General features: G+C 38.9%; 2 protein-coding genes across 2 annotated transcripts in view; both read right to left on the bottom strand.

Annotated features, from left to right (window-relative positions):
- LOC103394490 (rho guanine nucleotide exchange factor 2) overlaps positions 1-8,955 on the bottom strand; it is a 14,433-nt gene extending 5,478 nt beyond the window's left edge. Inside the window, 6 exon segments of the mRNA XM_025065347.1 lie at positions 1,483-1,779; positions 2,218-2,350; positions 2,457-2,520; positions 2,739-2,806; positions 3,306-3,468; positions 8,684-8,955. Of these exon segments, the coding sequence (XP_024921115.1) occupies positions 1,483-1,779; positions 2,218-2,350; positions 2,457-2,520; positions 2,739-2,806; positions 3,306-3,468; positions 8,684-8,746 (788 nt within the window). The 5' untranslated portion in view covers positions 8,747-8,955.
- A 3,593-nt stretch (positions 8,956-12,548) lies between these two features.
- The window catches only part of LOC103394488 (protein TMEPAI-like), a 5,261-nt gene continuing 4,400 nt past the window's right edge, over positions 12,549-13,409 (bottom strand). The window contains exon 3 of the mRNA XM_017041283.2: positions 12,549-13,033. Within this exon, the coding sequence (XP_016896772.1) occupies positions 12,593-13,033 (441 nt within the window). The 3' untranslated portion in view covers positions 12,549-12,592. The remainder of the gene's footprint in view (positions 13,034-13,409) is intronic.

Below are 13,409 nucleotides of genomic sequence, written 5' to 3'. Positions count from 1 at the left end.
AGAACCGAACACCTGAACCCTTTTTTACATGGAAAAACCACAAAAAAAAAAAAAAACAAAAAAAAAAAAAAACGGTTTTGTCATCATTTGAATTTCTATGACTGAGTTTTTTTTTTATGTTATATAATCTGCTGTTAGAGTAGAAATGTTGTTTACAGTTATGGAGTGTTTGGTACTGTTGCCTCACATTAAAAAAAACAAGAAAAAAACCCCCCACAAAACAGCCAGTTCTTATTCTCTGGAAATATTTTTTTTTTTGCATCTGTGTGAAATTTGCGGACTCTCCCTTTATTACTGGGCTTTTCACAGGTACTTTTTCCCCTCTACGTCAAATAATATTCAGATTTTTATCAGGTTAGCTAGGTACTTTAATTGACCATGGGTACGTGAGAACAGTGTCCCCAATCCCTGGTCCGGGGACCGGTGCTGGTCCATAGGTTGTCTGGTACCGGACTACAGTATAAAAGATATTTTATTTTGAAATTTTAATGATCCTTCAATGACGGCGCAGTATTACCAGTTCGCAGAAATGGCTGATACCGGCCGGTTGGTTCTTGGTATAAAAAAGGTTGGCGCCCGCTGCGTTAGAATAATATTGTTCTTAATATTGAGGAGACTGGTTTAATTTAATTTAATCAAAAATCCTGCCTCTATATTACATGATATACATAACATAATATATAATTATCACATATGTGCTGTCAAACTGAAGCGGAAAAGTCTGTTAGCGCGCTGTATTTGCAGAGACGTTTGTGTCAAAATATGTCAAAATATCTCCTTCACTTGAAACGATAGCTTCGAAAAAGAAGCTGCAGACGACTACAGTTTGTCTGAAGCCCTCCTCGGCATCTTTTACCACTGCTGCTTAATTAGGTGATGTTGTGCAATGAGACCTGTTTTGCACTTGACCTTTCTGAGGGTAAGGCGAGCACTGCAGCATGTGTTCAACAGACCAAAGGGAATGAGGTGAGATGAAAGGTTTTCCCATTGGTTCGTTTTAGCAGGCTTAACATACTGTAAGCTTAATGTGTGGTCATTTTACTGCAATATTTATTTCAAATATATATATATGTTTAAATATATATATAAATATATATATATACATATATAAATATATATACATATATTTATATATGTATATATACATATATTTATATATGTATATATACTGTACATATATTAACGTGTGCTATTTATATATGTATATATACATATATTAATGTGTGTGTATATGTGTGACTGTGTGAAAATGGTATGCCACGTGACAGGTCGTTGCCCTCCCTACCACCAGAGGGTGGTGTGCAAACCTGCTGGCTCTCATGATTAGGGTGGGAGTATATGGCCATATATACATATATATAAACAGGTGGGAACACACCTGCCTTTCCCTCTTCCTTCCACTTCCTCCATGAGGTGAGTACATAGGCCTGCGTTTTAATTGTTGTCGAACGTCATTGTGGGTGCGTGTCGGTTTACGGTTAGTTTGTTGTGGTTTGTTTACATCCTGTGGCTGACCTATAACCCCACACTCCTCCGTCTGGAGATGCACTGCTTAGGCCTAGTGTGTGTGAGCTGAGGTAAAGACCGTTTTCTATCTGAGAATGAGAATGAGAAGCTAAATGAGAATATATAAATTTGATCGTTTAAAATGATAACATGGCTAACATACCATCGTCGTTGAGCGACTCCACTGACATGGCCCTGGCTAGGAAACCTAGTGAATCTGTGGACTGGGAAAGAATCCTACGTATTCCAAGAGGCGTGTCTTCATTAAGGTTCCTGAAACACACGTCAACAGGAATTATTATTCTAGTGGCGGCGTAAGCAAGGCTTTTCTTCATTTAGGTTTAGCGCCTGAGCTAGGCTATTAGCTCCACTTGCCAGGCTAAGCTTTGAGCTGGTTTGTATAATAATAAAAAAAAATATATATATATATTTACATGTGCCCTCAGATACTTTATTTCATTCTGTGAATTATGACTAAGAAGTTAAGATGACAATGACAAGGACGTAGCCATTGTACGAGCCATTTTTTCAGTACGTTTTTCTGGCCGTTGAATGCTAAGCTATGTTAGCAAAGACAACTTTCTGTCTTTTTTTTATTATTAAAGCAATTACACGCACACTTATTATATTATTATATTATTAATTAATACATTTCCTACGTCCATTAGAAGATTAATATTTACTGAGTTAAAGACTGTTAAGACTTCTCACCCTGAGATGTTGTTGGTGGAGACACTCTTGGACAGCGATAGGCTGGAGCGACCACGGCGAGAACTGCGCAGCGACTGATAGAAGCTCTCAGAGGGGTAAATGGCTGAAGAAGGACGTTCACGCATTACTGGACCTTTCAAAGTAAAATAAGAGCAGATCAAATGAAAGAATTAGTGTTGAAAATGAGAGCATAGCTACATTCGGAAGAAATCACCCGTAACCGGGATTCTGTGTCTTACCTTTTGTGCGCAGTGCGACATTTTGCAGAGAAGAGTTGTTCCTCAGCAGGGCTGTCTTTGACTGCTGCGTGTGAAAAGAAAGTACATCAGAAAATAGCCATATTTAATGAAATATAACATGGAAAAAAACGTTTTTTTCATAAAACTGGTTTGAACCAGTTTGAACCCCCTAGTGGGCCAGTTTTTGCCCGCCTGCCGTATGTTTGACACCCCTGTTTTAAACGAACAGCTGCCTTGCCTTATTTCTTATTTGAAAGAAAAACGTATGCGTGTGCTTCTTACCCGTTGTTTCATTTTGGCACAGTTTGGCAAAGTATCTCGACAGCGGTTGTGGATTGTTGCATTGCATGCTGGGGAAAAAAAAGATAGTCAATACCACAGAAGACTTTTTTTTGTCTGTTATTCATATTGCAGTATTGCATAATTTGATGTCTAAATAGATTAGGAATCCATGATAAATAAAAAACCATGAAAACATATATATGTATATATTTATGCATATATATGTATATATGTAGTATATATGTACATATATGTATATATGTGTATATATACTGTATATATGTATATGTACTGTATATGTGTACACACACATATATATATGTATGTATATATATATATATATATATACATACATATATATATGTGTGTGTACACATATACAGTACATATACATATATACAGTATATATACACATATATACATATATGTACATATATACTACATATATACTACATATATACTACATATATACTACATATATACATATATGTATATATATATATATATATATATATTGGATCCAATATCTGTTGGAACCTTTCAGAATGTGCATTAAATGTTAATTACTCGGGCAGTTGAGCGCTTCTTTGGCGGTGATACTTTTGTGGCATGCTGCGCAGAGTGTCGTCCCCGATACTGTTAGGGATGTGAAGAAGTGTCCGTTGCTGTAACGCGCTTCTCTTTCCCGTAACGCTTTTTCCTGTTCCCTCATCCGTTCCCTCTCTTTATTCTGAAAAAGAAGAAAAAAAATACGTCAAAGTTGCCTCGTGCCTCTCATAGATGTCATCTTGTGTCTACTGTTAACAAATGCAACTGTCAACTGAAACTGTGAGTGTTTTTTAAAAGTGAAAAGACCATTTAGAACAAGGGTTCCCAACCCCTGGTCCGGGGGCCGGTCCCGGTCCGTAGGTCATTTGGTTCGGGACCGCAGTGGGACACAGTGAAAAAATGCACTTCAGTTTTACTAATTTACTTCATTCCAAAATAATCCAGTCATATCCCTTTACTTTTGTTATTCAAAGATAATCTAGCAATGTTTCAAAACAACAGGTCAAAAAAAAAAGGTCTAAAAGATGTTTTATTTTGAAAATTTAATGATAATCAACAATGTATTATATATATATATATATAATACATATACAATATACATATTGTATACATATACATATTGTATATATACATATATACAATACATATACATATATATATATATAACGAGTATTACCGTTCTCCAGTAACAGCTGATATCGGCCGACCGGTACTTGGTACAAAAAACTACTTACTGTTACTTTTACTTCTCTTTCTGTTCCAGTAACATATATTTATATAACATATTCAGCAATGTTAATTTACCTGGATTAATCATAATAAATCACACTTAGTTATAATCACAATGAATCAAAATGTAATCCTTAATGTTTAAAATTGTTTAAAATGATTGTTCAAAATTAAAGTAAAAATATATAAACACCTGTCAAGTGTCTGTTTAGTTCTAAATATATTACGGAAGATGTATTTGCTCGTGTATAGTCTGACCTACCTTTTGCACCTTGTGATAAAATACAAGTGGACAACAGACTATATTAATCCTTAAAGCAACATCTGTCTGTGCTAGTTTTTTTTTAATATTTTAATTTGTGTCTGTTTTTGTGAAACAAGAAGCCGTTGTCATGATCACATGAACATCCCTATAAAAGCAGAAGTGAAAGAAGAACGATTGCTACACCCTCACTGTAACCACATGGCTGTCACTGCCTTCCCAGACATCTCACAGCACGTGTCAAACACAAGGCCCTTTTTGTCTATCTATCTATCTATCTATCTATCCATCCATCTATCTATCCATCCATCTATCTATCTATCTATCCATCCATCTATCTATCTATCTATCCATCTATCCATCTATCATCCATCCATCCATCCATCCATCCAGCCATCCATCCATCCATCCATCCATCATCCATCATCCATCATCCATCCATCCATCCATCTATCTATCTATCTATCCATCCATCTATCCATCTATCATCCATCCATCCATCCATCCATCATCCATCCATCCATCCATCTATCTATCCATCCATCTATCTATCTATCCATCTATCTATCTATCCATCTATCCATCTATCATCCATCTATCCATCCATCATCCATCATCCATCCATCCATCCATCTATCTATCCATCCATCTATCTATCTATCTATCTATCCATCAATCTATCTATCTATCTATCTATCTATCCATCAATCTATCTATCTATCTATCTATCTACCTATCCATCTATCTATCTATCTATCTCTCTATCTATCTATCTATCTATCTATCTAATATTCTAATATAAATCTAACTAATTTCCACTTAAGCTACAAATATTGTACCAAAAATAATAAATGTGTAATAAAAAAATTATCAAGTTAGGAAATGCAGCAACACGGACTTTATTATAAGCTCCTCCGCCTTGAGTTTGACACATGTTGTAGAATTTGTCTCACTGTTTGAATACAATAAAGCAGCAGCTTCCCTCAGGGTACTTAAGGTAAAGAGCACCGGCGCCGGATTCACTCACTTTGATTATGATGAATACCAAAAAAATACCATGCTATAGCCAATCACAAACAACATCAAGGATCAAAACATCAATACACGTCACCAGTCAAACTCAGGGCCGATAAACAGACTCAAATAACCAGTGGTTATCTTGATAAGAGAACATCAGGCTCTAAAAGCAGCAGGTTATGAGCTGTGTATTTGTGTGAAATGGTCCACGCATTTAGAGCAACCGCTTGCTAACAGGATGGAAACACTTCATTAACCCAGATCAGTTCTGTTGCTGCAGCATAGCACTGATTATTTTAAGTGACGTCTTCCTGAAATATAACTGTCACTGAGACGCAGAGGGTCCAAACAGGAAGTGACACAGTTTTCAACACCAAAAGGTGCAGATCAGGGACTGTGACGATCCCCCCTCCTCTGCCTGCTGCCTTCAGGCTGCTGCTACTGGAGCCTGAAGGCAATCACCCAGTGAATTACCTCAGTCAAACCTTATTGCACAGTATGTGTACATATATTTGTATTCAACTGTATATACATTGTATTGTGTTATTGGATTTTACTTTTCATTGATTCTTTATATCTCTTCTCTTTGAAATGGATGTAACATATTACCCGGACTGCTGTGGTCGCGCCGGAGTATAAGTCGCATCAGACAAAAAATGCATAATGAAGAAAAAACAAACAAACACAAAGCACACATAAATCACGCCGGCGTATGAATGTGTACATTTTCAGTGGTACAGGAGTAGCAGATACTTGTACACAAGCCTAGAGTGCCCTCTAGTGGCTGTCAGTGTGAAAAAAATGACCATGTAAATTTTTAGTAGTACAGTAGTAGCAGAGTAGCAGATACTTGTACACAAGCTTAGAGTGCCCTCTGGTGGCTGTCAGTGTGAAAATACCAAACACGTACATTTCCGGTGGTACAGAAGTAGCAGATACCTGTACACAAGCCTAGAGTGCCCTCTAGCGGCTGGCAGTGTAAAAATAACTAACGTACATTTTCAGTAGTACAGGAGTAGCAGATACTTGTACACAAGCCTAGAGTGCCCTCTAGCGTCAGTGTGAAAATAACAAACATGTGAAATTACATATTTTAATATATACGTCGCACCTGAGTATAGTATCGCAAACCCCGCCAAAGGGTAAAAAAAAAGTGGAAAAATACGATAGGTACAAAAACAAATTTCAGTGCGCTTTGTACGACGGTGTACGTGTCAAATAAAACTCTTGAACGTGATCGTGAACATTTTAAATAGTTTGGTAAAAATGATCCTCACGGAGAAGTCAGCGCATTTATCATTATCTAAAAGCGTGAGTCAGCGGTGTGAGAGGTTTGAGCTCTCGCTAATTCTGTTAGAATCCTTAACTTAGTTAACGTTTCCACGCTCTGATTGCAAAAAAGAGCGCAGATTTCGTTCCGAATCAGGAAAGCTAATCGTATGGATTTTAAAGTTTATATTACAGCAGACTTCCTTATGCTTCTTTTACATTTTTTTTAATTTAAAAATCCCATCGGCCTTGGTCAGTCCCAACTCAGTGAAGCAGTAACACAGAAGGACGGTGTTGCCGATGGTTCATTTTAAGCCGGTAGATTATGTAATCTCCTGCTGCTCACGTTAGCTCTTTTGGTTTGGTGTTTTGTGGGATGTATTTTCAGGAATATTGCGTTTTTTTTTTCCAGCCCCTTACTTCAAACCCAATCCCAGCTGTCCAAGCACTGATAATTCAATTCACTCAAATTTAGCAAGGACCTTCAGTGCGTCCCCCGTAAGGACCAGGCGTCCTCACAATTTGTACAAATGTCTCCGCAAGTACAGCTTTAACAAGGCCACACACATACACACTGCCATTTCTATGGCAACGGTTGCTGTACTCAAATATTGAGTAAAAAAAGCACACTGTGTGCAGTCGGAAACACACACACACACACACCACCTACAGTTATGAACGTGGTAGATACAGCAACGTTAGGAAGTGCTGTAGGTGTTTGTAATTTTCAGTTGTTGGAAGTCGACCAAAAAACAACCTCGTATAAATTGAGGTCTATATCAAAACTAGAGATGTGTCCAAGAACGCCCCCTAGACCTTGCGTAGTGCACTACATAGGGGGTACTCCATTTTGTGGAAACCACTATAAAGGGTACTCGATGCATCCCACAATTCATCGCGGGAACCTAGCGTACAACCGATGATCACTACCCGAGCAATATATCCCATCATGCATTGCAGTCATGTCTGCCCGCGTCTGTCCGTTTTAATTGCGCAACAGTAACTGCGCACCGAAGTAGTATCCAAAACCGCTTTCAATTTCATGCCCACTATATCAAGGGTTCCCAACCTCTGGTTCGGGGACCGGTGCCGGCCCGTAGGTCATTTGGTACCGGCCCACAGTGGGATAATTTGAGGAAGGGTATATCTCTACGATAATGTGATTTACTTGGTCATTTGGTACCGGCCCACAGTGGGACAATTTGAGGAAGGGTATATCTCTATGATAATGTGATAGTTTTTAATTAAGTTTTCTAATTCAAGGGTTCCCAACCTCTGGTTCGGGGACCGGTGCTGGCCCGTAGGTCACTTAGTACCGGTCCACAGTGGGTCCACAGTGAAAAAATGTACTTCACTTTTACTAATTGACTTCATTCCGAAAGAATCCAGTCATAAGTATCTACCTTTTTCATAATAATCTGGCAATATTTCAAGAGTTTCAATACTAACAGAATAAAGTCAAAAGATGTTTTATTTTGATAAATGTAATAATCCTTCAGCAATGCCGCGGTATTACCGGTCTGCAGTAACCAAAAAAAGGTATAGTGCGATATAATTCCCTATAACAAGTGAGTTCTTCCTCTGGATTACTTCTGAATCGTAACTTTCATATCTATAAGTAATCAAGGCGATAACTTTTACGTTCAAATATGGCCACAATTAGAGGAAAAAGCAAGATAAGACACAACAGCAGGCAAAACACAGGCGCTGGCACCGTATGCGTCCGATTGACGTATCCCAATTGCTGCGTGCTGCGAGGACGTTAGCGATAATCTGTCTTTTTAAAACCATCAAAGTGTGTCTTGAACGCACACATTTAAGTCCTTCGAAAGGTTACCTCGAAGAACTATGTAAAACTATGTTTCACTCCTACGGACTGCCAGTGAATGTGACGTGTCCTAGCTGTCGTCCTAAAGTACAGGGCCCCGTGGACAGGCAGAAATGTGAAGTGCATGAGTCGGCTTTGACACCGTTGTACAGGAAGAGAGCAACAAAAACAGGAAATGAAAGTATGAACACATCGTTCGGAGCCTTACCTTTTCCTTTTTTTTTTTTTAAATTTAAACGCGAATCACGCAATTATACAGAAGTAGGAATCGGCTGACGATTTTACACTCACCCGCAAGTTGACCTCCCTCATCCTCTCCTGTCGCAGTTTTGACAGATTGGTGACTCTTGACATTGTGACAGCTCTGGTTTGTTTCTTTTTTTTTTGGACAAAATTCAAGGCAGGTTGGTGGTAATCAGTACGTCAGAAAACTCCAGACAATATCAAAGTATATGCGCATTTTTCTGCAGGTCCCCTATGAGAAAAAACGAATCTCCAATTACGTCTCACCGACCAACTGCAGTATGCCTCTGCCTTTAGTGAAGAGGCTGTTCCTGTGAGAAATCTGACTTCTGAATCATCACCGCCCCCTCTCTCTCTCTCTCTCTCTCTCTCTCTCTCTCTATCACACACACACACATATATTCAAATGCACACACGGCGTTCTGCTTTCTTTTTTTTAAAATGCCTGCAAAGGACTATTATTTGCTCAAAGCTTCATTTCGAAAAAAAAAAGCATTTCTGACTTTTCATAAATTTAGTCGGTGTGGAATATTTCCTGTTTAATGTTGAAGTACACTGTGGGAGAAACAGGTATTACATCATCGCTGGATAGATGGGTAGAAGTGGAGGCCAAACTGGGTTTCGGAACGCTCGAGTCAGCCGATGTTTGTTCTGGTTGCAGAGGAATCACAGTCAGCTTTAGTCGTTTGACTGAGGCAGAGGCTAGGTTTGCGACTTATATTCAGGTTGTGTCTTATGCTCTATTTTAAAATATATATCATTTCACGTGTTTGTTATTTTCCAACTGAGAGCCACTAGAGGGCACTCTGGGCTTGCGTACCAGTATGTGCTACTCCTGTACCACTTGGAAATGTATATGTTCGTTATTCTCACATTAGGAGCCACTAGAGGGTGCTCTAAGCTTGTGTAACAATATCTGCTACTGCTGTACAACTGAAAATTTTCATTTGGTATTTTCACACTGATAGCCGCTAGAGGGCGCTCTAGGCTTGTTTACCAGTATTTGCTCCTCCTCCCCCACTGAAAATGTACATGTTTATTATTTTCACACTGAGAGCCACTAGAGGGCGCTCTAGGCTTGTTTACCAGTATTTGCTCCTCCTCCCCCACTGAAAATGTACATGTTTATTATTTTCACACTGACAGCCACTAGAGGGCACTCTGGGCTTGCGTACCAGTATGTGCTACTCCTGTACCACTTGGAAATGTATATTTTCGTTATTCTCACATTGGGAGCCACTAGAGGGTGCTCTAAGCTTGTGTAACAATATCTGCTAATGCTGTACACCTGAAAATTTTCATTTGGTATTTTCACACTGACAGCCACTAGAGGGCACTCTGGGCTTGCGTACCAGTATGTGCTACTCCTGTACCACTTGGAAATGTATATGTTCGTTATTCTCACATTGGGAGCCACTAGAGGGCACTCTGGGCTTGCGTACCAGTATGTGCTACTCCTGTACCACTTGGAAATGTATATGTTCGTTATTCTCACATGGGGAGCCACTAGAGGGTGCTCTAAGCTTGTGTAACAGTATCTGCTACTCCTGTATCACACATTATTATATTCTTATTCATTTCTTATTTATTTATTTGTATTCTTTTTGCTTATTTATTCTATTTTATTCATTATGTATCATTTATTTCTCCTGTATTATTCGTATTTTATTTCTCATTATTTCTTATTTAATTTACAATAGAAAAATCCAATACACTATTATATTTCCATCTAAAAAAAAACACACAACGCATTTCATTTTGTTTCATTTATTATTTGTATACTAAAATATCAACAGTTTTCTCTGTGGGGTTTTCCCCCCACAGTAGGATATGTGCATAATACAGTACTGTACAGATCAAGCCTGAAGAGTCAGTCATTCTGAGAGGATGAGATAGCACCGTTACAAGTGAGGCACTGAACAGGTGGCAGCTTTTAAAGTTCAAGTACATTCCTGTGGCAGAGGCTCCGTCACCGTCCGACACAACGTTTGCACAAAATCTGTCACATGCAAATTTCAACTGCATGTCAGAACGCTATCTAGAAACGAACAACGGAAGAAAAAAAAAAAAACCAAAACACTTTCTCGGAGAACTAAAAGCAGTAGTACAAAAAGGCAGCAGCAGCGTTAAAAAAAAACAAAACACGTAACACGATTTCTTGGATACGTAACAAATAAAAATTAGCTATGTGTCACTAGAGACACCAGAGAAGCGTTATAAAAACAAACAAACAAACAAACCAACATGTCCTTAAACAAATAAATAAAAAATAAATATCTTTTTTTTTTTCTTTATAGAAAAACACAAAAACACACAGGTTTAATTCTTCGTAATAAATCTCCAGCATTTCGTCAGCGTTTTGACATTACTATTGCTTCATAAAAATGTTTGTTGCGGCCTTGTTAGTTTCCCATTTTCATCTTTTGAGTTTTTGAATGTTAATCAGATGTATTCCTTCTGTCTTTCTGCAGTTTTCCAGTAAAAATAGTCAAAGATTTCAGCAGCAAAAACGAGCAAAATTGTCCCCATTATAATAAATGACACCCTTGTAGTTCAAGCTAAAGCTGCTAGGTGTCACTCTTCTTCTGGGTCTGTTTGACCTAATAGGCTCTTTTGTTTTTCTATGTCGGTGACTGCACAGCATTTTGTTTTTATTTTTTTTATTTTTTTTTTATTTTAGTCGGACCCAGATTGAATCCTTGCCCTGCGTTATATTACGTTTTTCCGAGAAAAGCAGGGCCGGCGCTAGGCATATAATAACATTGGATCAATCTGACCCCCACATTACCATATTTCTTGCACTTTTTTTCATCCTTTGGCTGGCTTTGCGACATATGTATATTAAAATATATAATTTCACATGTTCGTTATTTCACACTGACAGCCACCAGAGGGCACTCTAGGCTTGTGTACCAGTATCTGCTACTCCCGTACCACTGGAGATTTTATTTTTATGGTGAGAGCCACTAGAGGGCGCTCTAGCTAGCTGGTGCGACCTATACTGCCGAGCAACTTATAGTGCAGAAAATATGGTAATAAATAAATGCAGACTATATATATACTGTATGTGTGTTATATGTGTGTTCTGATCATTTGAACATGATTAAACAAGCTTATCGGGGGGGGGGTTCCTAAGGTCTGGGGGTCGAGACTAATCCAAATTTGGTACCCAACCCTCTTTCTCAAATATTGTTTTTTTTTAATTATATAAGTTATTATGATTTAGGTGCAATCACCGTCCAGTTTGTTTGCAGAAAATGTGTTTCTATTTGCGGCCAACAACAAAAAAAAACAAAAACATTCTGTGTGCAGTCAAAAAATGTCATTCGGCAACTAAAGGTCTATATTAGGGATGTCCGGTATTAACTTTTTGCCAATATCCGATATGCCAATATTGTCCAAACACTTCATTTCCAATTCCGATATCAACCGATATCGATATAGCGGGGTAGTGGTTGGTGGACTGGTGGTTAACGACGTTAGGTTCCGCCTGCTCACTAAGGTGGATGGGTTACAGGCAGAGGACACATTGTGTGCAGTGGCGTTCTGTGCATCAGTGACAACAATTCATTTTCACTTTACGCCATCATCTGGTGAAACCGTGGCATTGCGTTATTGGGTTTTCATTATCGAAGGGAAACCCCATAACGATTCTTACAGATATTACGTAATTATGCTAATATCGGGCCGATAATATTGGACATCCCTAGTTTATACCCAAAATTACAGAGCAAATTTACAATGTGAACTCCTAACTAGTGGATTTTTTTTTTGAAAGTGGCGTGCCATGATTTGTGATTTTTAAAGGTACACACTGCAGCTTTAAGTGCACGTCTCAACAAAGGCAGACGTTTCCAGTGCCCCGTTGAGTGAAAACAGGAAGCCGGTGCAGCATCCTCCTTCCTTCAGCTGTTCAAGTTAGTGCAGGTTGTGCGATCACGATCACTGACGTCATTATTAGGGGACCGTGTGTAAACTGTCACATTCCGAACTTTTGTTCTCTGCAGGTGCGACATGATCGCAGTGCTCCGCGAAACAGGCCGTAGAGGTAGAGAAGTCCTCGATCACCATCGCCTCGCCGTAGGAGGGCGGCGGGAAGTCCTCCATGTCAGTCCTGGATCCAGGATCCACACCCGTCGGGTCAATATCAAAAACGCTCCGATTCGGCGGAGCGCTCACGGTGGCTCGTCTCAGTTCCAGCTGCTGCTCCGGGTCCCGCAGCTTCAACCTGCAGGGGCCTTTGTAAGGCAGCCGCTCCTCGCCATCTGAGAGGCAGATGATTGGAGGGAGATTTATGATTTCCTGCCGCAGGTAAGGGTAGACCGGCTGCAGACGATACAGATGCTGCTGTCGCTGCGGCTGCATGAAGGGCGGCCTGTGGAGATGGCTGTGGATCACCTTAAAAAAAAAAAAAAAAAAAAGAAAAAAATTATAGAATTTTTCTATTATTTTCTAATTGTCCCTAGTCTTTGTTTGAAAAAAAAAAAAAAACGAGAGAAAAAAATTAGATTTTTCTATTTTTTTTTTTCTAATTGTCCCTTGTCTTTATTTTGAGGTTCAGAAACGACTTTTCGTGTGATTTTTTTTTTTAATTTTTTTATCATGCCGTTTTCTTTTAATAGCAAACCCGCATGTTGGTTCTTTTTTAAACCCACTCCATCTGGCTTCCTGTTGATAATCCCTTTGGAAAGCGACATAATTATACTTATATAGAGAGAGATATTGCATGGCTAAAACGGTAGAGTGGTAGGACTCACGGCTTCCACCCGAGGGC

This window comes from Cynoglossus semilaevis, chromosome 18 (assembly GCF_000523025.1).
Source record: "Cynoglossus semilaevis isolate Cse_v1.0 chromosome 18, Cse_v1.0, whole genome shotgun sequence".
Lineage (NCBI taxonomy): Eukaryota > Metazoa > Chordata > Actinopteri > Pleuronectiformes > Cynoglossidae > Cynoglossus > Cynoglossus semilaevis.
The sequence above is the reverse complement of the archived record's forward strand: the minus strand, read 5'-3'. Positions and strand labels throughout refer to the sequence as shown.